This window comes from Leucoraja erinacea, chromosome 30 (genome assembly GCF_028641065.1).
Source record: "Leucoraja erinacea ecotype New England chromosome 30, Leri_hhj_1, whole genome shotgun sequence".
Lineage (NCBI taxonomy): Eukaryota > Metazoa > Chordata > Chondrichthyes > Rajiformes > Rajidae > Leucoraja > Leucoraja erinaceus.
This window is the reverse complement of record NC_073406.1, coordinates 22081428-22108446: the sequence shown is the minus strand read 5'-3', so window position 1 is coordinate 22108446 and position 27019 is coordinate 22081428. Positions and strand designations below refer to the sequence as shown.

General features: G+C 42.7%; 1 protein-coding gene across 1 annotated transcript in view; it reads right to left on the bottom strand.

Annotated features, from left to right (window-relative positions):
* pex14 (peroxisomal biogenesis factor 14) overlaps positions 1–27019 on the bottom strand; it is a gene marked incomplete at its 5' end in the record, with an annotated part of 239068 nt that overhangs the window by 15680 nt on the left and 196369 nt on the right. The window contains one exon of the mRNA XM_055659021.1: positions 5674–5771. Within this exon, the coding sequence (XP_055514996.1) occupies positions 5674–5771 (98 nt within the window). The remainder of the gene's footprint in view (positions 1–5673; positions 5772–27019) is intronic.

The following is a 27019-nucleotide window of genomic DNA, read 5'->3' as shown; positions in this document are numbered from 1 at the left end:
TGAATGAGTATAGTTTCATGTTTGCCTAAAACCCACAGCAAGGGTTATTTGACTGCCGGTGAAATAGTTAACACTGGAAAAGAAATAGATCTCGCCAGCTCTTTTCCTTCTTTTCAAAACTTAAAGCTGGTTTGCTGAACCGCACAAGCTCAGTTAAAATACATGTCTTGGACCATCTATGCTGGCAATGAAAATCAGCTGCCAGAAAACATACGTGTTATTCGAGATTACAACTTAATAATACAAATCCTTCATCAGTGGAACATATCTATGCAAGAATAATATGGAATAATTTCAGCACACAAGAGGAAGAATGTTCATGCTTACAGTACGATCTTTGAAGGGCGTTAACCTATAATCAGCATAATCATACTTTATTAGCCACGTTTGTTTTGCAAGATACGAGGAATTTGATTTGCCATACAGTCACACCATTAAATGCAAAACACACAAAATGCATTTTAACATGAACATTCACGACATGACTCCTCCACATTCCTCACTGTGATGGAAGGCGAAAAAAAAGTTCAATCTCTTCCCTTCTTTGTTCTCCCGCGGTCGGGGGCCTCGAGCCTTCCGTTGACGGGACAATCTTGGGTCCCGCAGCCGGCGTTCGGGCCCTCTGCGTCGGGGCGATCAAGCTCCTGCGTCAGGGGGATGTCAACTCTCTGCGCCGGGTGATTGACCCCACTTCGGAGCTGGTCGAAACCTTCTGTGACTGGAACTTCCCGACATCGGTCTCTACTCGAGACTTGAGCTCCTCGATGGTGAAATCCACAGGCCGTGGTTGGAGCGTTGATCCCTGGCAAGGGATCGGCTCCGATGGTAAGTCCACGGCCCCGCGGTGGGGCTCAAAGTCAGTGCCGAGCAAGGCCTCCAGCTCCATGATGTTAGGCTGCAGAACGACCAGAGATACGATCCTGAAAACAATAGCATCTCCGGCAAGATAAGAGATTGAAAAAAAAAAAAATTCTACTAAGCACATGCAAATAGGTGGAAGAATGAAAAGGGAAAAAAAAGTATAATATATTTATTTAGATTTTCAAATCTTTGGTATCACGTATTGCTTCTCACGTGAGCTGTGGAGAAATGCAGACATCTGTGGGTTCACAAACTATGGCAACACATCAGAGAAAATACGTGATGTTTTCTGATGATGTTGAAAAGAAGAGGGGGATACTTCCAATTCTGTAATACATTGGACTCACGAGGCTCTGAAGTTGTTTGAGTAACATACAAATAAAATGAGAGAGGCACATGTTAACCCACATCACTTTAAACAGTTTTCTAACATGGTTGTGTCCCACAGAATACTGGTTCCCATTTTCTCTGTACAAGACATTCATTGAGCGAAGCAGAACCTTTAGAAAACTTCCTCTAGTCATCCTATTTTTTTAAAGAGAAGTCAAACTATTGCTAAGCTAATCTATTTAGACACAAGCAAGGCTGTTGGCTTTATTATCAAATACTGTTCAGTATAAACTTGTTTCTTTAGGGTATCTTTTAAAAAATCATAACATCACAAGCTGCTTCATAGATTTATAATCTGTCGAGGACTGACAATGAGGAGACATCGTGAGGAGTGCCAGTCACGCTGATGCAAGCAGGATTTTCGTTACATCTGCACCACAACGTACATTGCATGTTGCAATAGACTCAAATGGACTTGACTTGTTCGCGAGGTGGATTTTAAGGAGGAATTTAAAGGGGGAGGGACATGATGAAGATGGTTTAGGCAGGGAATTCCAGACCTTAGAGTCTCAGCGAGACTTGAAGAGAGTGAAGAGAACACAATTGTGGGATCAATGCAGAGCTCAGAGGTCGTGGGGCATAAAGGAATGAGTCCGTGAAGCTGACAGTTTTCGACCTGATGGTTTCACTATGAGCAATGAACAGGCAAGACAGAGATTTGGTTCTGCTTAGCAAAGTGCTTTGGATGATTTTTGAAGGGGGATGGACTGAGTCTGATCAGGAACACAGTGAAATAGCCAAATCAGAATAGTGCTACATTTAATACAGTCTGAGGCTGAACTAAAGGTGAGCCATATGAAGGGTCCCGACCTATCCATGTCCTCCAGAGATGTTGCCTGATCCGCTGAGTTACTCCAGAACTTTGAGCCTGTTTGTCAACCGACATCTGCAGTTCCTGGTCTCTGACATCCGTATACTTGAGTTCGGCTATGTATTGTGGTGGCCACTAATTGAAGACTCCATGTCAGTCATTGACATTGGAGCATTATTTTTTTTAAAGATAAAAGTTAAAAAATGGTTGTGTCCCACAGAATACTGGTTCCCATTTTCTCTGTACAAGACATTCATTGAGCGAAGCAGAACCTTTAGAGAACTTCCTCTAGTCATCCTATTTTTTTAAAGAGAAGTCAAACTATTGCTAAGCTATTAAGATCTGTTAAGATCATTGAAAAACTAGATTAAAATTGTTTTTACAATTCTCTTTGCAATGCAAATCAGTAACTAAATTCCATTATGAATAATTTGTGACAGATCAGTGGAGTCTCTCGGGCAACTTATTCTAGTTGTGGATTTGGTATTCGCTCAGTGTGTCAGCCAACATCATTCAACATTATTTATAATCTCTAACGTCTAAACCCGTTGCTTTCATTAACTTCACCATGAACCCTGCCCTCCATTTCACCTGGACTATCTCAGACACCTCTCCCATTTTTGATCTCTGTCTCTATCACCAGGGGGACATCTACTACCCACCGACCCCCACAATTATCTGGTCTGCACCTCTGCATATCCTGTCCGTTGCCCCTAAGATGAGGCTTTTCATTCTAGGACATCTGAGATGCCCTCGTTCTTTAGTAGATATGGTTTTCTCCCTGCTGTCCCTCACCCACATCTCCTCTGTGTCCCTTAGTTCTGGTCTCACATCCCCTCAACCCAGACAGAATAAGCATAGAGTTCTCCTTGTCCTTACCTTTCACACCACCAGCCTCATCATCTGACATTTTCACTATCTTAAACCTGATCCCACTACCAGCCACATCTTCCCATTCCCACTCCTTTCTGCCTTCTGCAAGACTGCAACTTCTTGATTCACTCACCCCTTCTCACCCAACCACCCCCTCCCCAGGTACTTTCCCCAGCAACCACAAAAGATGTAACACCTGTCCTTATACCTCCTCCCTCACATCCATCCAAGATCCCCAGCAGTCCTTCCAGGAGAGACAAAGGTTCATGTACACCTCCTGTAACCTCATCTACATTATTGGTGTTCCTGGGGTGGCCTCCTTTCCATCGACGAGGCCAAGTGTAGACTCGGTGACCATTTCGCCGAACGCATGCTTGGTTTGCTAGAGCTTGCTGGGATCTCCGGGTTCCTAACCATTTTAACTCTCCTTCCCATTCTGATCTTTCTGTCCCGGGCCACCTCCATTGCCAGAGTGAGGCCACACACAAACTGGAGGAACAGCACCTAATATTCCACTTCGGTAGCTTATAACCTCATGGTGTGAATATAAAATTCTCCAATTTTTGGTAACTAACCCCCAAGCAACCACTTATTTTATCTTTTCATTCCCTCCACCCCCTCCCTCTTTCCATGTGCTTCATCTGGACAAAGGTATTTCTTCCCTTCCACCTATATTCCTTCCTCTGGCTTCACAATTCTCACCTCTTCTATTCTTACCTCACACCATTTGTCTTTTCATCTCTGGCCTTTGTCCAACTATCTGCCTATCAAAATGTCCTCACCTGTATCCATCTATCACTCACCAAGCTTTGTCCTGGCCCTCCTCTCTCCCCCCCCCCCCTCCCCCACTCAAATCAGATTTGAGGAGGATCACAAACTAAAATATCACCTGTCCATGTTCTCCAGAGATGGTGTCTGACCTGGTGTGTTACTCCAGCACTTTGTGCCTATTCAGTAACCAGCATCTACAGTTCCTTGTATCTCAGCAAAACATTCTAACTGTTATTTCTTGTCCAAAATCGAGCATAAATGCAAATAGATGTGAAATACCGAAATGCCCACTTTATTTAGCTTGTTCCCTAATTTGCCTGTCAAAACAACAGATATCACCCCACCGCTCAAGTGCCTGCAGGATCTTCCTACTTTAAAAAAAAGTTTATTAGCAAATGTCAATGTTTGCCAGAGTAGCCTGGAACCTTGAATTGGAGCTCTTCACATTCCAAGCAAGAGCCTATATTTAGTAGCAATACATTGAACACGCATCCACGATACAAAATGCCACGGTTCTTGCCTGGTCCTTGTAGTATTTTGCAAATCTTCTCTTCCTATTTCTCGTACTTCTCCCTATGTTATATGGTGGCCAATGGGAGCGGCATGGTGGCGCAGCGCTAGAGTTGCTGCCTTACAGCGCTAGAGACCCGGGTTCAATCCTGACTTCGAGTGCTGTCTGCACGGAGTTCGGACGTTCTCCCACACTCCAAAGATGTGCAGGTTTATAGGTCAAATAGCTTCTGTAAATTATCCCCAGTGTGCAGGATAGAACTAGTGTATGGGTTATTGATGGTCAGCGTGGACTCAATGGGCCCGTTTCCACGCTGTATATCTGCACGAACAACCTATTAATGCATGTCACTTCATTGACAAATGCTCTATTGGTGTGCCTTCAAACATTTTACTGAGTTAAAGGCGTTATATGTACACAAGCTGTTATCCTTTTGTTGACACTTCAAAAATAGAAAGCGATGGTGGAAATTCTTTGACATATTGAAAACCTTGGTAAAATGTGTCATGAAAACACTACCATCTACGGATTTGTCATGCATTTAGAGAGCAGAGAGAAACAAAGTTATTTTTTAATCTGTAGAACGGTCCTGAACTGAAATGTCACCAATCCATGTTCTCCAGAGATGCAGCCTGACCCGCTGAGTTACTCCAGCATTTTGTGTCTTAAATCATTTTAGTTTCCTTTGAAATATGTGGAAAGGAAAGAGCACAATGCATTATTCCCTAACCATAGCTCTTAAATGTTTAACTTGAGCTTCATTCCAGCAGAGTAAACCTGTTTGCAATCCAACAGCAAGATTAATGAAGATTAACTCATAAAATATATAGAGACAAGGAACTGCAGATGCTGGTTTACACAAAAGGAGATAAAATGCTGGAGTGACTCAGCAGGTCAGGCAGCATCCTAGAAAACATGGATCGGTGATGTTTATGGTCGGCCCCTGCTTCAGAAGTTCCACCATCGCTATCTATTTTTGAATAGTCAGCAGAAGGATGACAGCTTGTGTATATATAACGCCTTTAACTCAGCAGCAATGTCCGAAGGTACAACAGTAGAGCATTTGTCACCAAACTAAGTTGGCAACAGGAAAAATATATTGGTGCAAGGAAATTATGCAGTATCCATTGTTTGAATTTATTTCAAGGTAATAGCATTAATTCTGATGCTAGGTTCCATAGACATTTCTATAGTTTTCTGGAAACTCGTAAAATAATGTATTGCTTGCACTGGACTTTGTCTGTTAATCTTGTGATTTGAAACAATTTTAACATTTTACTGTTAACTAATAACAATACTTAGTCCTGCAAGAAACATCCATGAAGATATTGAAAGTAACTGAAAACTGTGCCCTTTTGTTGTTCCTTTCAATAAGTTTAATTGTAACTTCACTCTGTACAACAGGTTGAGGCAGGGGGTAACATGGCTAGGATAAGGCAATGGTGGCAGTGATTACCTTGGTACTAGACAGTTCTTGGGAGAGCTCCTGCAACCTCACTTGCTGCCGTTCCAGAAGCTCCTGCACCGTCACAAGATTTGTTTGTAGTTGTGCCACTATTCAAGAAAAGAAAATTAAGTTACTTGATTTTCACAGTAATTATAGTCATCACTAATTACTATGCTATGCAACAGGGCTTCCAATTTCCAACAGTAATGCAAAATCGTTTTTTCTGCATCGCTTAGCAGACGCTGAGCGCCAGTTCGCAGGCATACCACTGATACTAGCTTTCCTCCAAGCCAAGAGTTATTTTTGTTTGCAAACACATTCAGGCAGAAATACAAGTTGAAATGTAAATTCAGCAAATATTGCCGCAATTTCACACCACAAACAACAATGGGCTTGATTAGTACGGGCGTTAGGGGTTATGGGTAGAAGGCAGGAGAATGGGGTTGAGAGGGAAAGATAGATCAGACATGATTGAATGGCGAAGTAGTCTTAATGGGCCGAATGGCCTAATTGCTCCTGTCACGTATGAACATGAACTCAGCGTAGATCCCAGAGGTACTCTGTGCCTATGTGCCTATAAGAGCATTTAAAAGAAACTTGGAAAGGTACATGGATAGGAAAGGTTCAGAGGGATATATGGGCCAATGGGATGGGGCATCTCGGTTAGCATGGATGAGTTGGGCCGAAGGGCCTGGTTCTGGGCTGTTTGTCTCTGACTACCAAAACTACAGCACAAAAATAGTTATACAAGATGTCCCTCGTCAGATATAGCTGTCTACAATGGGAGTCAGCAAACAAGGATGGGGTTTAACTGCAAGGTCAGCACAGAATGTTGCTGCCATTGTCCAATACCTTAACCAAGAAATACTCACCCATCAAAACTAATATAAAGATGCTTCGCCAAAACCAACAACACACTCTGTTCACAATAAGATATTAAATTAGTTTTCTTCATTAAATCTTTGTGAAATTAGATTTTACTACATGGGATTCATCAGGAGCAGAACTCTGGACTCCTCTTAAACCAGCACACAGTGCAATTATCATAATGTTCTTATTTTAATTGCCATGGCCCGGCAATCTTGCATCTAATCAGAAGCTTTGAGGTTCAAATTTTACTCTGGTGCAGCAAAGAAACACAGGATAATGTCCCACTTATATCACTAACCATATAACCATATAACAATTACAGCACGGAAACAGGCCATCTCGGCCATACAAGTCCATGCCGAACAAATTTTTTTCCCCTTAGTCCCACCTGCCTGCACTTGTACCATAACCCCCCATTTCCTTCTCATCCATATGCCTATCCAATTTATTTTTAAATGATACCAATGAACCTGCCTACACCACTTCCACTGGGAGCTCATTCCACACCGCCACCACTCTCTGCGTAAAGAAGTTCCCCCTCATATTACCCCTAAACTTCTGTCCCTTAATTCTGAAGTCATGTCCTCTTGTTTGAATCTTCCCTATTCTCAAAGGGAAAAGCTTGTCCACATCAACTCTGTCTATCCCTCTCATCATTTTAAAGACCTCTATCAGGTCCCCCCTTAACCTTCTGCGCTCCAAAGAATAAAGCCCTAACTTGTTCAACCTTTCTCTGTAACTTAGTTGCTGAAACCCAGGCAACATTCTAGTAAATCTCCTCTGTACTCTCTCTATTTTGTTGACATCCTTCCTATAATTTGGCGACCAAAATTGTACACCATACTCCAGATTTGGCCTCACCAATGCCTTGTACAATTTTAACATTACATCCCAGCTTCTATACTCAATGCTCTGATTTATAAAGGCTAGCATACCAAAAGCTTTCTTTACCACCCTATCTATATGAGATTCCACCTTCAAGGAACTATGCACGGTTATACCCAGATCCCTCTGTTCAACTGTATTCTTCAATTCCCTACCATTTACCATGTACGTCCTATTTTGATTTGTCCTGCCAAGGTGTAGCACCTCACATTTATCAGCATTAAACTCCATCTGCCATCTTTCAGCCCATTTTTCCAAATGGCCTAAATCACTCTGTAGACTTTGGAAAACGTCTAAAAACGTCTCAAAAAGATGATCTCGTTATTTGTAATAACACAAAACTGCATATGCTGGTTCATAACAAAGTTAGACACAAGGTAGACAAAAATGCTGGAGAGACTCAGCGGGTGCAGCAGCATCTATGGAGCTAAGGAAATAGGCAACGTTTCGGGCCAAAACCCTTCTTCAAACGTCTGAGTTTCTCCAGCATTTTTGTCTACCTTCGATTTTCCAGCATCTGCAGTTCCTTCTTAAACAAAAGTTAGACACAACATGCTTCCCCCATCTAACGTGGCTGACCTCACACTCTCTCACTCTCACTCCCCCCCCCCCACGTGTTTTGTTTATAATGGATACACATTTCACAACTTATCTATTCCTGAGTTTAACAATTCACAATTCTTTATCCTATAACCATATAACCATATAATAATTACAGCACGGAAACAGGCCATCTCGACCCTTCTAGTCCGTGCCGAACACATAATCTCCCCTAGTCCCATATACCTGCGCTCAGACCATAACCCTCCATTCCCTTCCCATCCATATAACTATCCAATTTATTTTTAAATGATAAAAACGAACCTGCCTCCACCACCTTCACTTCCTTTCGATTCTTTATCCTAGCCCACGCCCGTCTCCTCATCCCTGGTCTTTGTCCACCAATCTGCCTCTCCAATAACCTCCTCACCTGCGCTCACCTATTACCGGTCATGCTTTGTCCTGTCCCTTCTCCCTCCCAGTTTTATTCCCAACTCTCCCCCCACAATACGTCTGAAGAAAGGTCCCGACCCAAAACTTTGCCTCTCCATGTTCTCCAGGGAGGTTGACTGGCCCTGCTCAGTTACTCCAGCACTTTGTGTCTATCTTATAATCATGAAAGCTTTCAGTTTATAAATTTTTAGCTTTATTTTCCATCACATCAAAGATTACACTTGAAAAAGTGTTTTATCGGCTGCAAAAAAAACAATCCCTCTAAATCCTTGATGGTGAAATATAAAATTGCTCACTGTATGATCGACGAGAGCTGAGAAATTTCACAATAGAATTTCAATGTAATGCCACAAAAATAAAACACAGCTGAACTGGCAATCGTACAGAAACAGCTTTGTTCCATAAATAGATATAATATAGATTTGAACCATTATCCATTCTGTGTTTTCCAATAAGAGGAAGTGTAACAAGGGTTCAATTGAAATTAGCTCATTTAAAATAAAATCCCATATTTTGTCATGATATTGAATGATGCTATCTAGCTATTTAACATTTCCTTAATAAAATAAATGGTCACCAAGATATAAGTTGGTAAATGTAGTGTTAAACAAAGCTTGTATCAACCACTTAACAACAAAGTGGTCTGGACCGCTAGTTTTTACCTTGACTACTTAAATATCCGGCTTAAATTGCCACATCAATTTTTGACCGTTTTATACTGACTTCAACTTGTATTGAGCATTTAGATTTGATTGTCAATTAATAATTAATGAAACTGAGAATCAAACACAGGGAACGTTCCGAATTAACGAAGATGAGTTGAAATGAGATGAGATGAGTTTATTGTCACGTATACCGAGGTGTTGTGAAAAACTTTTGTTGCATGCTAACCAGTCAGCGGAAAGACAATGCATGCTTACAGCCATCCGCAGCGTACACATGCATGATAACGGGATTAACATTTAATGCAAGATAAAGTCTGATCAAAGATAGTCCGATGGTCTCCAGTGAGGTAGATAGTAGCTCAGGACTGCTCTCCAGTTGCAGTGGGATGGTTCAGTTTCCTGATAACAGCTGGGAAGAATCTGTCCCTGAATTTGGAGGAGTGCGTTTTTACACTTCTATACCATTTGCCCGATTGGAGAGGGGAGAAGAGGGAGTGGCCAGGGTGCGACTTGTCCTTAATTATGCTGCTGGCCTTGCCGAGGCAGTGTGAGCGATAAATCGAATCCAGGGAAAAGAGGTTGGTTTGTGTGATGGTCTGGGCTGCATCCACCATTCTCTGAAATTCCTTGCAGTCTTGGATGGAGCTGTTCCCAAACCCTGCTGCGATGTATCCCGATAAAATGCTTTCTACGGCGCATCTGTAGAAATTGCGGAAAGTTGTTGGGGACATGCTGAACTGTTGGGGACATGCTGAACTTTCTAAGCCTTCTAAGGTGTGCTTTCTAGATCATTATTGCAATATGGATGGTCCAGGAGAAATAATTTGTGATATTGACTCCAGGGAATTTGAAGTTTTCAACTATTTCTACTTTGGCGGTGTCAATGCAAACTGGGTTACGTATGTGTACCCTTCACTTCCTGAATATGATCACCATCTCCGTTGTCTTGCTAACATTAAGAGAAAAGTTGTTGTTTCGACACCAGGACATGAGGTTTCTGTACTCCGTCTCATCATTATTTGATATCCGGAATCATTTGAAACTGGACGATCCACTACTGAATATTGCAGTCCATCAGCCATTCGGGGCTGACACAGCAGGTTGAGTTCCAGCAACCCGGGTACAATCGTGACCTCAGCTACCGTCTCTGCAGAGTTCTCCCTGCGACCACGAGGTCTTCCCCTGGAAGCTCCAGTTTCCTCCCAAATCCCAAAGATGCACAGGTTGGCAGGTTAATAGCTGTTGTAAATTGTTCCTGGTGTGTAGGGTGTTGGTTAGGGTAGTGGGGGGAATAACATCAGATTACTGTAAGATTAGTGTTAATGGGTGTTTGATGGACAGTGCGGATTTAATGGGCCATACTTCCGTCTGAAGAAGGGTCACGGCCCGAAACGTCACCCATTCCTTCTCTCCAGAGATGCTGCCTGACCGGCTGAGTTACTCCAGCATTTTGGGTCTATCTTCGGTGTAAACCAGCATCTGCCTTTCCTTCCTACACGTCCTGTTTATATGCTATGTAACTCTGACTCTGCACAAAAATATTTCTAGAAACGGAAGAAAACGGGATATTTTGAACATCTTTTAATCTAAGAACTGAGTTAAAATCGTTGATGATACAGTAGGTTAAAACCTGTCCATCATTTATGAATCTGCTCTAAAGCTGGTACAAATAGACATAGATTTTTTAACAGCTACTTAAAGGCCTGCATGGAAGAAGCTCGTCAGACAAATAGTTTGATGATGAGATCTCTACATGAGATGCACATTATTCGTCACTAACTGGTATCTAATTGAGTGATATCATTCAATAACTGTTAAATGAAAACAAACAGAGCCACTTGCATTCAGCTAAGGAGCAATTCTTCAAAAATGTTTTGTCATGAATTCAGTACATAAATCCTTTGAAGTAAATAGCAAGAAAATTATTTTGACAGTTGTGATATGTTTAAATCGAACTGCATACTTGATTATTTATTTATCTTGCTGCCTATGGAGATGCATTAATGAATGCAAAATCTAAATGAAGGAACACACAAGACGACTGCCAGTGAAATGCCGTGAGTTGGCCTGATTAAGACAATATACAATGCTCCACCCAACTATTCTATCACAAAATAGGATTAATGACATCTCATGAGTGTTGGGAGACTTGGGACTTGTGTGGAACAGGCACCGCTCATAAGAACTGGAGTGTGGACTTTGAAAATGGTGCCTCTTGCATGTGTGCTCAGTGAACTATATCCGTACACTTGCTAATCGGGGGTCAGGGGTGTAGCAATACTCCACTGACATGTTTCTAAGATAAATAATTTAACTATGTTAGCACTTTGCACATGTGACAATAAAACCAACATGGAACAATGATTCTTAACGGCGATATAAAGCACAGATAAACGATATAAATATATGGGTGACAGACTTCAGAAGGGAAAAGACTGATGATCAAGTGCACAGCAGTAGAAATGTAGCCGAGAGTCAGGGAAAGAATTGATGGAAGCTAGATATATCAAATGGTCCAATTTTAAAGCATTACAGAAACAGAGATAGCTGTCGATGTCTACACAATCTGTGAAGGCAGCTGAAAAACGTGTCAGGAAAGCATTTGGTATTCTTGGAATTCTAAACGCAGGCATAGAATGCAGTAGAAATGAAGTTACACTGAACTTTTATAAAATACTGATTGGAAACCAAGCTGGAGATCCGCAGCCAATTCTGGGCACGACACTTTAGTTTAGTTTATTTTAGAAATACAATGTGGAAACAGACCCTTCGTCCCATCTAGTCCACGCCAACCCCATACACTGGTACTATCCTACACACACTAGGGGCAATTTACAGAAGTCAATTAACCTACAAACCTGCATGTATTTGGAATTTGAGAGGAAACCAGAGAAAATTCATGTAGTCACAGGAAGAACGTACAAACTCTGAACAAACTGCACCCGTGGTTAGGATCAAACCCAGGTCTCTGGGGCTGTAAGACAGCAACTGTACCATTGCATCTCTGTGCTGCTTCAGGTAGAGAGTATGACAGATTGACTGGAGTAACACTAGGGATGAAACATCATCAACCTGAAACATTAATGTTGTTCCTCTCCTCGCGGAAGCTGCCAGAAACAATGACATTTCTGCCCAACAATGGAAAATTAGTCCATCCCAAGATACTTAGAAGATAAACTTCTATCGGTACAAATAAAGCTTGCACAACCAAGTAGAATCCAGAGATATTTGCTGCTAGCCACCATATTTGAGAAAGACAAGATAACAAATGTTGACTGAATATTCAATTATGGGCATCACCATGGACTTACCTGCAGGGAAATCATTAGGGAATTAAGTAAAATATGCCAACATTTCCATTCTCCTAATCCAGGCAATGACAAAGTAAACAGTACAAACCAAGATACCTGTATCATGAAACCAGATTGTTTAAGATTTCAAACCGTTAATGCGGTAGTCATTGGAGGATTAAAAGACTGTGATGTAAAGCATCAGATTATATTATTCCACCACATGCAGTTTCTTGTTACTACTTTCATGTTATTTTATTTGCAGGAATCTTCTTTAACAACTGCTTGGCACAGCAACACCTTGAAGTTGAAGGACGTATTTTTGTAGCAGTTCATACATTGTAGATTTATATCAGCCAAAGCAGGTGGGGCAATGAAGTGGAGAACGTTAGAACGTAAGAACATTTCTCAAAAAGGAGGCTAGTGCAGAAGGGATGAACAACAGGGCTGCATTCCACATCATTTACCAAACCAATTCCCCCTCATGAAAAATCCCAGTCAGGCAATTAAGATGGAAAGGAGAAGGAGATTAACTAGAAAGGGAAGTGGGGTGGAGAAGGTACAGGAAGTGCAAAGAAATGCTGTTAGGAAAACTAAAACGTTCTTGGTAAATTAGTTGAGAAGTATCCGAATTCAACTGTAACTAAAGTTCCAATGTAATCACCAAAAAATGTGTTTATAAAACCATATGTTAAGGATTTATTTTGAGGTCTGCAGCATTAAAATGTCATTGAATCCTTCATTCCACTTACTGTGATAATTAGGCCATTAATCACAAATACATCGAGAGTGTTGTCACTATTTTTGCTTTCAACGTGATTCTCCCATTTGAAATGAGAGCAAGTTGTGCATGAAATAAATGTAAGAGCTAACGTATTGCTTTATTGTTGGATTAATATTGAAAAATGTAGAAACGTATGAAAGTTCACTCCCCTTTTGATAGTTAAATAAATATTCATTTGCAATAGCCTATTAAACGCAATAATCAAAATGTCCAGAGAATTCTTGGATTTAAAATCTATGGATTGCTATATTCTTTGAATATAATTAATTGATGGTTGATCAATGTTGGTTGTGCCATCAGCCATTTTAGGTTCCAAAACCTGGATTTCCACTCGTAATTCACAATCCATCCATTAACCACTCCTCTCCATGAAGACCCCTTTTCCATAAAACCTAAATTTTAGTTAATTACATGTTATTTAATGCACATGACCCACTGAGTTACTCCAGCACTTTGTGACTTTTTTTGTAATCCAGCACCTGCTATTCATTGTTTCTATGTTTAAATTTCTAGTTGCAAGTCTTAACATCTCTGGGTTGGGTTTCAAATTTACGTTGAAATTGCTGCTACCAAGCCTTAGAAACGGGGCCTCACTTAGACTGCCCACTAAAGGCAAATTGTTCTTGTTGCAAATAGTCTTCAAAACTGCAACATCAGGGTAGCTGTCCTGTTTGATGCAAAAATAATGATGAATGATTTCAAGAAGAAAATGTTTCTATTACTTAGAGGCCAATGAATTTCTGTTTTGTTCCATGTGAAAGCTCTGTAAGCCATATTGTCCGCCTAATGCCATCATGTGCATGGAGCACCTCACCAACAGTCCACCCCAATCAGGCTGGGAAAAAGAGCTCTCATGATTTGGATGACTGGATGGAGGAAGACAATTATAATAATAATAATAATAATAATAAATTGAATTTATATAGCGCTTTTCAGGGACTCAAAGTCGCTTTACAAGGCAAGGCAAAAAACAAAAACAAAACAAACCAAAAAATGAGCAATAATTCAAACACAGATGAAATGGGAGGGGGACGTGGGGCTAAGGATAGGCAGAGGTGAAGAGATGGGTCTTGAGGCGGGACTGGAAGATGGTGAGGGACTCAGAATTGCTGATCAGTTGGGGGAGGGAGTTCCAGAGCCTGGGAGCTGCCCTGGAGAAGGCTCTGTCCCCAAAACTGCGGAGGTTGGATTTGTGGATGGAGAGGAGACCGGCTGATGTGGATCTGAGGAACCGTGAGGGTTGGTAGGGGGAGAGGAGGTCAGTGAGATATGGGGGGGCCAGATGGTGGAGGGTTTTGTAGGTGAGGACCAGGATTTTGTTGGTGATCCGGTGGGAGATGGGAAGCCAGTGAAGTTGTTTGAGGACTGGAGTGATGTGGTGCCAGGATTTGGTGTGAGTGATGAGTCGGGCGGCTGCGTTCTGGACCAGTTGGAGTCGGTTGATGTAGCTGGAGCGTGAGTTGCAGTAGTCCAGTCAGGAGGAGATGAAGGCATGGATGAGTCTTTCAGCAGTGGGGGGTGTGAGAGAGGGTCTGATTTTGATGCGGAGGTGAAAGATTTTAATGACATGGCGGATGTGAGGCTCAAGGGAGAGGGTGGAATCAAAGATCACGCCAAGGTTGCGGGCCTGGGGAGATGGGGAGACAATGGTGCCGTCGATGGTGAGAGTGGGATTATTGATTTTGCTGAGTGTGGATTTGGAGCCTATGAGGAGGAATTCTGTTTTATCGCTATTGAGTTTGAGGAAGTTATGTTGCATCCAGGTTTTTATAGCTGACAAACAGGGGTTGATATGGGAGAGGGAGGGGGGGGGGGGATTGTGGAGGGATTTGGTGCTGAGGTAGATCTGGGTGTCATCGGCATAACAGTGGAAGTCCAGGTTGAAGTGGCGGAGTATCTAACCAAGGGGGAGGATGTAGATGATGAAGAGGAGGGGGCCGAGTACGGAGCCTTGGGGAACGCCTTGAGTGACTGTGGCTGTAGCAGAGGTGTGGTTATGGAGAGAGATGAAGTGGGATCTGTTGGAAAGGTAGGAACGGAGCCAGCTGAGTGCAGTACCTTCGATACCGAGATCTTTTAGTCTGGTGAGCAGAATGTTATGGCTCACGGTATCGAAGGCTGCACTCAGGTCGAGGAGGATGAGGATGTTGAGGGAACCGGTGTCAGCAGAGGTGAGGAGGTCATTGAGGACTTTGAGGAGAGCGGTGTCTGTGCTGTGGAGAGGGCGAAAGCCAGATTGGAGGGGTTTGAATAGGCTATTGGCATGGAGATGGGCTTGAAGATGTGACGATACGCTCCAGGGTTTTAGAAAGAAAGGGGAGGTTTGAGATTGGGCGGTAGTTGTTGAGAGAGGAGGGATCCAGACCAGGTTTCTTTAAAATTGGGGTGACAGCAGCAGTTTTGAAGGCGGAGAGGACAGTTCCTTGGGACAGTGAGGAGTTGAAGAGGTTAGTGAGGTAGGGGCAGAGGACGGGGAGGCAGGACTTCAGCAGGGGAGTGGGGAGGGGGTCAAGGGAGCAGGTAGTGGGTTTGGAAGAGCTGATGAGTTTGGAGATTTCAGGAGGGGTGACCGGGTCAAACTGGGAGAGGAGGCAGTGTGGAGGAGGGGTCGGGAGGTCAGTAGAGATGGGGAGAAGAGGGGCCTTGGCAGGTGCTGGAGTAGATGCTGGGGGGGTCAGATACAGGGGATAAAGATTGATAAATGATGTTAATTTTATCAGCGAAAAAGTGGAGGAATGAGTTGCAGAGATCCGGAGTAGAGGTAGGGAGAGTGTTGGTCCGAGGCTTGAGGAGGTTGCCCACTGTGGAGAAGAGGGTTCTGGGGTTTTGGCAGGGGTCGGTGAAGATGGTGGAGAGGTAGGCAGACTTGGCAGCAATGAGGGCGTCTTTGTAGGCAGTGAGGTGGAGTTTGTAAGCTTCATGGTGGACTGTGAGAGATGATTTCTTTGTGAGTCGTTCAAGTTGGCGGCCAGTCTGTTTCAACTTACGGAGTGCAGGTGTGTACCAGGGTGAAGAGGTGTTAAAAGTTACGATTTTTGTTTTGAGGGGGGCCAGAGTGTTAAGGGAGGTAGACAAGGTGGAGTTGAGATGATTTGTGAGATCATCAGGTGAGATGGGGGTTGAGTCCAGGGGAAGAGTGGTGGAGAGCAGGTCAGAGAGATGGTGGGGATCGATGGATTTTAGATTACGGAAAGTGATTTCTCTGAGGAGGTGGGGGGTGGGGGGGGGGGGGGGGTGGGGAGAAGGGATGGTGAACCGTATGAGTTTATGATCAGAGAGGGGAAAGAGGCATGGATGGAGGTCGAGCACCAGTTGATTTGTGGAGCAGACCAGGTCGAGGATGTGTCCTTTATCATGGGTGGGGAAGGTGACATGTTGGGTGAGAGTGAAGTTGTCCAGTAAAATGGTGAATTCAGATGAGAGCTTGCAGGTGGGGGAGTCCATGTGGATATTTAAGTCACCGAGTAGCAGCAGACGTGGAGAGAGAGATGAGGCTAGTGTGAGGAGTTCAGTAAAATCGGAGAGGAAGGAGGGGTTTGGTTTAGGTGGCCGGTAAATGAGGATAACTGTCATGGAGGAAAGAGCTTTGAAAGCGAGGAATTCAAATGATGATACTGAGGGGAGGGTGAGTTCTGTGATCCGGAAGTTCTGATTGAAAATAACGGCGAGGCCACCTCCACGGCGGGAGGGGCGGGGTTTGGAGATGTAGTTAAAACCAGGGGGGGATGCTTGGTTGAGGGAGAAGAAGTCATTGGGTTGTTGCCAGGTTTCAGTGAGCAGAAGGAAGTCCAGAGTGTTGTCAAGGATTAGTTCATGGAGGGCAGGGGCTTTATTGTTGAGCGATCGGGTGTTGAGGAGGGCAAAGTTGGCATGGTGAGAGGGTGGTGGGATGGGGGCAGGCTGGAGAGATCTGAGGTTGTCCCGGTTAACAGTGCGTGTGGTCAGTGGGGAGGGGGGGTGCTGCAGTTGAGGGGGGGGCAGTGAGTGAATTTGCAAATGATTGGACAGCGGGTAGTTCAGTTTTGTTCAGAGGTGCGACAGAGTGTGCAGGTGACCAGATGGACGGAATGGATTGTCCGTGGTGGAAGTAAACAAACTTGCGGCGAGAGCCTCTGTGGGTGTAACGTAGTCGACGTAGAAGTCCGAGCTGTTTGATGACTGGGATGCAAGATGGGATGCAGTAGTAGAAGAGTTCAATCAGCTGCAAAGTTGAATATTTGAACATGATGCCTAGCGGAGGGACTGAGATCTCCGTGATAGCGGTTAGCCGTGGGCTAGGTGGAACTTGCTGCAAGATATCAGAATTCCATGTGCCAAATTGCTGTTATTGATATCCTTGTGTCAGAAAGTTTGGGGTTCTCAAGTAAACATACTGGCTGCTTTACACAACAATTATAGTCCAACAACAGAGCATAAACTTACTGAATTCCTCTGCAGCTATGCTGGGGAAAGCTGCCCGTTCAACCTACGCCAGGTTAGACATTCACTTGAATTCACAGCTATGGTTGCAAGGAAATAATGTAATACATCACTTCTTTTAAATTAGGTTGCGTTAATATTTTAAATTGTTTTAAGATAATTTTTAAATGTTTATGAATTTTGATTGCTTTTGAATATTCGGTACAAGGTTCGGTACAAGCATTGAGCACGGCGTAGTGTACTATAGTGTGCTGCAGTGTACTATGCTCTAGTATGCTTGCAGCAAGCCGACATAGGAGGACTATTAACGGCACTTCCAGGCTTCTGTGTCAATGGGGAACATGAGTGACTCACTGTTGGCAGCAAGCTCTGGCTCAACTACTGTAATGTGCAATGAAACAGCTCCTCTGTTCCTGCACCAAGCCAGCCCTCGTTATTTATTTAACCTGATGCCAAAAAGAACTAAATATCTTCCTGCCCTTCTGAAACAATGCCTTGGAAGTGTCCTTCTATAGGTTTAGGGCAGAGCTGCCACTTGGTTCTTCCAAAAAAAAAACCCACACCAAGCGCTGAAGTAACTCAGCGGATCAGGCAGCATGTCTGGAGAACATAGGTAGGTGACATTTTGGATTGGGATCCTTCCAGTCTGAAGCAAGGTCCAGACATGAAATGTTCGATAGGATAGGAGGTATACCCTTGAACTTTTCAATAGGATGTATACCCTTGAACGTTATAGGAAAGGGTACAGAGAAGTTTTACAAGAATGTTGCCAGGACTCGAGGGTCTGAGCTATGGGGAGAGGTTGTGTAGGCCGTGTGTGTAGAACATGTTACGAATGTTCTAGCTGCCAAACCCGCTGAGTTACTCCAGCACCTTTTCAAAATAAACCAGCACCTACAGTTCCTTGTGCCTATTTGGTTCTTCAATTCTCCTTCCCTTTAGCTTTAAAGAGCACTGAATGAGCATATCAACTCCTACAAGTTGAAAGAGAACCAGCGGACATAGGTTTAAGGTAAAAGATTTAATAGGAATCTGAAGGGTAACATATTCACACAAAGGGTTGTGGGTGTATGGAACAAGCTGCTAGAGGTGGGAGTTGAGGCTGGGACTATCCCAACGTTTAAGAAACAGTTAGACAAGTAGATGGATAGGACAGGTTTGGATGGATATGGACCAAGCGCAGACAAATGGGACTAGTGTAGCTGGGATATGTTGGCCGTTGTAGGCAAGTTGGGCCGAAGGGCCTGTTTCCACCCTGTATCACTCTTTGGCCTCGCAGAATGTATCAGAGGCAACCCATATCTGTTGTTGAATATTTTTAAATGAAAACTATATTTCTATGTGAATGTTCAATAATTATTTATTTTAAAGTTCACCTTGAAATGATGTAAAAAGAATCAATATTCAAACTTGCCAGAAATCAGCCTGAGAGTTAGAAAAATAAGAATGCTTCATTATAGTTAGAGGTTAAATATTAAATAAGATGCATCACTTTGGTGTGTTATTCCCAAATGTAAACTTTCCTCATCTACATTTATCCAAATCAATAATATCACATTTAGACTGCTATCACTTCAATCAATCAGAAAGAAAGGGTGGTTGTGCAGACACGGATGGGCTGTTCTTCTGTGATGTGAGCTTGCTCTGATTCTATCAGTGGCACAGCTGTTAGATCTGCTGCCTCACAGTGCATGAGACTAGGGTTCGATCCTGTCCTCCGCTGCTGGCTGTGTGGAGTTTGTCCGTTCTCCCTGTGACCGCGTGGGTTTCCTCCGAGTGCTTCAGTTTCCTCCCACATCCCCAAGACGCGCAGGTTTGTAGGTTATTCGGCTTCTGTAAATTGTCCCAAATGGGTAGGGAGCGGATGAGAAAGCGGATAACATGGAACAAGGTGAACGGGTGAAGGATAGTCGGCATGAACTCGGTGGGACACACGTCCTGACGGATGCGACCTCTGGTATCATCTCCCTTTGAGAAATGGTCGGACTTCCACTTAAATGGTGCAGAATGAGAATTCAAGTTCTAGTGCCGAGGCACTGTTCCTTCATGTTCCATCTAAAATAACACGTCCATGCTGTATCTCTAAACTAAACTTAGCATTAGATGTAAACCATAGCTCATTCAAAGTGGAGAAGCAATGCCCGTCTTTTTATAGAGGAGTAAATACACAGATGGATTTAATGGATTTAAAACAAATAGTTTTAATAAATTATCTGCTTATTTTAGATGGAACATGAAGGAACAGTGCCTCGGCACTAGAACTTGAATTCTCATTCTGCACCATTTAAGTGGAAGTCCGACCATTTCTCAAAGGGAGATGATACCAGAGGTCGCACCCGTCAGGGAACAAGGTGGGAGGAGCAGGGAAAATGTTAACTGGTGAATAAATAGAAAGGGCAGGTGGTGGAAGGTGATGTCAGAAGTACAAAGAAATGCAAATGAACACGGAAGCTAAAACTCAGTCAATTATTTGGAAGTTGAATAAGATTCAATAGTATCAAATGACGTTCCATGCCGTCCTTCAGTAAGTTCTGTTTCTATGTAATAGATGTTATGGTTTGAGCCGAATTACCAAACAGTCATATCAACAAATGTTTTTGAGTGGGGTTGTGGTGGGTTACCGACTGGTCAGCTAAAAGTGGAAACCTTTAACAATTAAATATAGGCATACACATATTTGCATAGGAGCACAAACTTCCAGATATATACGTAATGACAAGGCACTCTCGCCTGCAAGTAGCCCGACCACTTCCTATCAAAATCTTCGCAACCACAAGAGGATGAATGGTACAAATCAAGTAATAAACAGGAACCCCAGTCATTTAGTCTGTATTAAGAAATTACCGGTGAAATTTTAGGTAAATTCCAGCAACTAATCAATAAAGCTAAAACAAAGTGCAGAATCTTGAATCTCTTGCATTAGAAAGCCCTCACTTAAAATCCCCACATGCATTATAAAAATGCTTATTTTTATTCACTGCTATTGAAACCACTGCCAAATAACTACACGCAACTTCAATTTTAGTTAGCTTTTCAAGTACCTGAGGTCTTATTAGTCAAAACAAGAATTCAATAGAAATTCCCTTTTCCTTCATTAGATTTAACGCTTTGTCTCAGAGGTCTTGTATAAAATACATTTAACAGTCACTGCACCACAGTACTTGGATGACAAATATTCTAGCCTGAGCTAGCATCTGTTGCCAACTTCCATGCAGAGAATGATAGAAGATATTTTTAAACCTGTAAAATACCAAAACAGAATACCTAAACTTAATTTTTCTCATAGGCACCTTGTGTTAACAGGAGGAAATAATCTCAAATATCGGCCTGGAATCTTTACTAAGATCCAGAATAAGCTTTAAACTTGCCAACAATGGTGTGAAAGCACCTTGAGTGTACAGAGGGGAAACTTCATAAACAGGAAGGAAAAAAACCCCTCAGAAATGACACAAAATAAAAGCACACAATCACAGTATCAATACACCATGGCTCTCCATCTGGCTTCTACTATATTGTTTGAATCTCCCTTTCTAAAATTAGTCTCATTTTTAAATGTTCTCCCATCCAAGGGGCAAAAGAAATGCAAGGAAGTAAATGAGAGGCAGATCTGCACCTCCGTAGATGGCCGTGCTGGTATTAAATCCTGTTATTTGAAAATGGTCACAGGTAGCTATCGACTGAAGGAAGGAACACTTAAACCTCTAATCAAGAAGATTGGACAGAAGGTAACTGAATGCTGACAGTTAAGGTGCTACTTCACTACTGCAGCCCAGGTTTTACATTAATGAGCTTCATGGGTATCTACCTAGAATGCCAGAAACACAAAGAGCTGGTCTGTGTTTACTTCCAAGTGCATTAATTTAGTGAGGTTTAGAGATATGGCGTGGAAACAGGCCCTTCAGCCGACCGAGTCTGCACCAGCCAGCGATCACCCATACATGAGTTCTACCCGACAGACTAGGGATAATGTACAGAAGCCAATTAATCTACAAACCTGCACGTCTTTGGAATGTGAGAGAAAACCGGAGCACCCGGAGAAATCCCACGCGTTCACAGGGAGAACGTACAAACTCCGTGCAGACAGCACCCATAGTCAGGATCGAACCCGGGTCTTTGGCGATGCAAGCACTGTAAGGCAGCAGCTCTACCACTGTGCCACCATGCCGCCCCAGTAGAAATAGACTTCCTTCGAACTCAATTCCAAAACATTCAAAACTGCTATTAAAACTTTGCGTAGTCATTTCTGCCACACGGAATATTCTTAGCACCCTGAATACTTCAAAAAATCAGTTTTGCTAAACCTATATTTTGCAATGGATTTTATTCACTTCACCATGAAGGAAATTGATCAGGTGAATGTACTCAGTAGGGAAATCAAGAACCAGAGGACACAGGTGTTTTGTGAGAGGGGAAAGATTTAATAGAAACCTGAGGGGTAGGTTTTCCATTCAGAGGGTGGTGGGAATATGGAATGGGCTGCCAGACGAGGTAGTTGAGGCAGGTATAATAACAACATTTAATTGACACTTGGATAGATACATGGATTAGAAAGATTTAGAAGGATATGGACCAAATGTGACTGATGGGACCATCTTAGATGAGCATCTTGGTTGAGATAGACGAGTTGTGACGAAGGACCTGTTTCCGTGCCGTATGAATCTATGAATAAGATCAGGAAAAACAAAGTACATCTTCACAGCCAAAGGTTTAAGAAACCTGGCATGAGGCGTATCCCATGATATTGTGAATGATAGTCATTTAAGACAAGATTTATTTTGCAGAGATTTTGCAGTGGAGTTTTTAATTATTTCTACTCGCTCTAGCCATGGAATTATTTCATATTCCGCTTGGGGAGTCTGCATCCTAGGGGCATGAACATTGAATTCTCCCAATTTTGTTAGCCCTTGCTGTCTCCTCCCCTTCCTATCTCTCCCTCAGCCCTCGGGCTCCTCCTCCTCCTTTTTCCTTTCTTCTCTCCGCCCACCCCCCATCAGTCTGAAGAAGGGTTTCGGCCCAAAACGTTGCCTATTTCCTTCGTTCCATAGATGCTGCTGCACCCGCTGAGTTTCTCCAGCTTTTTTGTGTACCATTTATTTTGCAGACTTGCTTTATGACATATCCAATAGCAAGAACACCAAAGGCAAATCCTGTTAGTAAGCATTGATAACGCAAAACACAGAATTCTGTGGAAAACCGTCTTGAAGAGGGTTTGACTGACGTCTTCAAGTTCTGGTCTGCACTGAGTTTGGCCGCAGACAGGCAGTGACTCTGTAGAAACAGCTTTTGAGCCGAAGATTCCAGTTGCATTCTCAGTATAAGTGCAGATGATGACCAGTAACATTTGAGACTAAAAATCATATTATATTAACCAAATCTTTGAGTTAAAGTTGTTTGTATTATTCTGCAGATAAACATTATTATATGGGGGACAGATGGCTGACGTCATACGTCTAAGTGAAAGATCAAAAAACTACAAATGCTGAAAATCTGAAATAAAAATAGAAAATGCTGGTAAAATTCGGCATGTCAGCAAGCAAATGTGGAAAGAGAAAGCAGCAGAATGGTGTTGAGAGGGAAAGACAGATCACCTATGATTGAAATGGCAGAACACGCACACACGCACACATACACATATAGAATCATAGAGTGATACAGTGTGTAAACTGGCCCTTCGGCCCAACTTGCCCACACCGGCCTACATGTCCCAGCTACACTAGTCCCACCTGCCAGCAATTGGTCCATATCCCTCCAAACCTGTCCTATCCATGTACCTGTCTGTTTCTTAAATGTTGGGATAGTCCCAGCCTCAACTACCTCCTCTGGCAGCTTGTTCCATACATCCACCTTATGTGAACTTATGTGAAAAAGTTACCCCTCCGATTCCTATTCAATCTTTTCCCCTTCACCTTAAACCTATGTCTTCTGGTCCTCGATTCACCTACCCTAGGCAAGAGGCCCTGTGCATCTACCCAATCAATTCCTCAATTAATCGTATACACCTCTATAAGATCACCCCTCAGCCTCCTGCCCTCCAAGGAGTAGAGTCCCAGCCTACACAACCTACTTGATGGGCTGAATGGCCTAATATGGCCTGATGTCCTATAACATGAATTTATGAAAAAATCTGAAATAAAAATAGAATATGCTGGTAAAACTCAGCAGGCCAGACAGCATCTGTGGAAAGCAAAACAGTAAAAACTTTGGATGCCTGACCCTTAATTAAAACAGGAAGAAGTCGGCATAAATAAGGTTGACATTTAAATTATCGCCTCATAATATGAACAGGCTGCTGTAGTATGAGCCCATTGTTGCATGGTTCATATCATCATTCTATAATTTAAAGTATCATCTGTAATTGGCTAAATTGGAAAATAATGCCAGTTAGGCAGATTAAAATATTGCTCATTCACGACAAAGATTTTTTGACAAATAAAATGAGTACCTACAAGGTAAAAATTCCAATTTACATTAATTCCCTTTGCTAATAAAACACGATAGGAGCTTCCTTTGAGCATTTTTAATGTTACTGAGTCACCTGAGATGTGAGAAAAAATGACAAAGTCTCCAATTACTTCTGCTTTTTTTTGCCCCTTGACTGATTGAACATAATAAAGAGACTAAATTTAGAAAAAGTGATTCAAACAACATAGTAGAAGCCAGGTGGAGAGCTATGATGTCTTGATAGTGTGATGGTGTGGTTTTATTTTGTGTAATTCTGAGGGTTTTTATCCTTTCTGTTTTTGACATTTCAGCTGGTACGGCAACTGTTCTGCTCTTGGCCGCATTGAAGTTGCACTCTTTCCAGCTTAACAACATGGACATTCATTCATGGACATCACCAGTTGCTGGGTGTCTTCTCTGGCGATGCTCTGGCAGGCCTGTATTGTAGCCATCTTTAGCTTATGCTTGTTTTGTGTACTAGTCCCCTTCAGTTTTCTCTTGACCATATAAAAGGCATGCTCAAGTGGGATCAGATCAGATGAGTGACTTGACCACTCAAGAATTGTCCATTTTTTAGCTTTGAAAAACTCCTTTGTTGCTTTAGCAGTATTGTTGGGATCGTTGTCTTGCTGTAGAACTTGCTGTGTGGCTAACCAGTGGTTTGCATCTTGCAGTGTAGCCTCTGTATTTCTGTTGAAGTCTTCTGTGGACAGTGGTCATTGACAAATCCATACATGACTCCTGAAGAGTGTTTCTGATCTGTCGGACAGGTGTTTGGGGATATTTCTTTATTATAGAGAGAATTCTTCTGTCATCAGCTGTGGAGGTATTCCTTGGCCTGCCAGTCCCTTTGCAATTAGTAAGCTCACCAGTGCTCTCTTTCTTCTTAATGATGTTCCAAACAGTGGATTTTGGGAAGCATAAGGTTTGGCTGATGTCTCTGTAACAGTTTTATTCTTGTTTCTCAGTCTCATAATGGCTTCTTTGACTTTCATTCGCACAACTTTGGTCCTCATGTTGATAAACAGCAATAAAAGTTTCCAAAGGTGATGGAAAGACTGGAGGAAAGACTGGGAGCTGATAGGAGGCAATTAAACACACCTGAGCAATTACAAACACCTGTGAAGTCATGTGTCCCAAACATTATGATTGCCTGAAATGGGGGGACTATGTATAAACACAGCTGTAATTTCTACATGGTGAAACCAAAATGTATAAAAATGGCCTTTATTAAAATCTGACAATGTGCACTTTATTTTTTTTATTACAAATGTCAAATTGTGAAGTACAGAGGCAAATAAATAAATTATGTGTCTTTGTCCCAAACATTATGGAGGGCACTGCATTAGTTATGTTCCTCCAGGGCTGGATATCAGGTAACCAGTGTGATGAGTTAGAGACAAAAGGCAGGTAGTAATGTGGAGCTCAGCACCATTAGAAACACAGAAACATAGAAAATAGGTGCGGGAGTAGGCCATTCGGCCCTTCGAGCCTGCACCGCCATTCAATATGATCATGGCTGATCATCCAACTCAGTACCCTGTACCTGCCTTCTCTCCATACCCCCTGATCCCTTTAGCCACAAGGGCCACATCTAACTCCCTCTTAAATATAGCCAATGAACTGGCCTCAACTATCTTCTGTGGCAGAGAATTCCAGAGATTCACCACTCTCTGTGTGAAAAATGTTTTCCTCATCTCGGTCCTAAAAGATTTCCCCCTTATCCTTAAACTGTGACCCCTTGTTCTGGACTTCCCCAACATCAGGAACAATCTTCCTGCATCTAGCTTGTCCAACCCCTTAAAAATTTTGTAAGTTTCTATAAGATCCCCCCTCAATCTTCTAAATTCTCGCGAGTACAAGCCAAGTCTATCCAGTCTTTCTTCATGTGAAAGTCCTGACATCCCAGGAATCAGTCTGGTGAACCTTCTCTGTACTCCCTCTATGGCAAGAATGTCCTTCCTCAGATTAGGAGACCAAAACTGTACGCAATACTCCAGGTGTGGTCTCACCAAGACCCTGTACAACTGCAGTAGAACCTCCCTGCTCCTATACTCAAATCCTTTTGCTATGAATGCTAACATACCATTCGCCTTCTTCACTGCCTGCTGCACCTGCATGCCTACTTTTAATGACTGGTGTACCATGACACCCAGGTCTCGTTGCAGCTCCCCCTTTCCTAATCGACCACCATTCAGATAATAGTCTACTTTCCTGTTTTTGCCACCAAAGTGGATAACCTTACATTTATCCACATTATACTGCATCTGCCATGCATTTGCCCACTCACCTCATTAATATATATCGTAAATAGCTGGGGTCCCAGCACTGAGCCTTGCGGTACCCCACTAGTCACTATCTGCCATTGTGAAAAGGACCCGTTTACTCCTACTCTTTGCTTCCTGTCTGCCAGCCAGTTCTCTATCCACAACAATCCTGAACCCCCAATACCGTGTGCTTTAAGTTTGTATACTAATCTCTTATGTGGGACCTTGTCGAAAGCCTTCTGAAAGTCCAGATATAACACATCCATTGGTTCTCCCTTATCCACTCTACTAGATACATCCTCGAAAAATTCTATAAGATTCGCAGACATGATTTACCTTTCATAAATCCATGCTGACTTTGTCCAATGATTTCACCACTTTCCAAATGTGCTGCTATCCTACCTTTAATAACTGATTCTAGCAGTTTCCCCACTACCGACATTAGACTAACTGGTCTGTAATTCCCCGTTTTCTCTCTCCCTCCCTTTTTAAAAAGTGGGGTTACATTAGCTACCCTCCAATCCTCAGGAACTACTCCAGAATCTAAAGAGTTTTGAAAAATTATCACTAATGCATCCACTATTTCTGGGGCTACTTCCTTAAGTACTCTGGGATGCAGCCTATCTGGCCCTTGGGATTTATCAGCCTTTAATCCATTCAATTTACCTAACACCACTTCCCGGCTAACCTGGATTTCACTAAGTTCCTCCATCTCATTTGACCCCCGGTCCCCTGCTATTT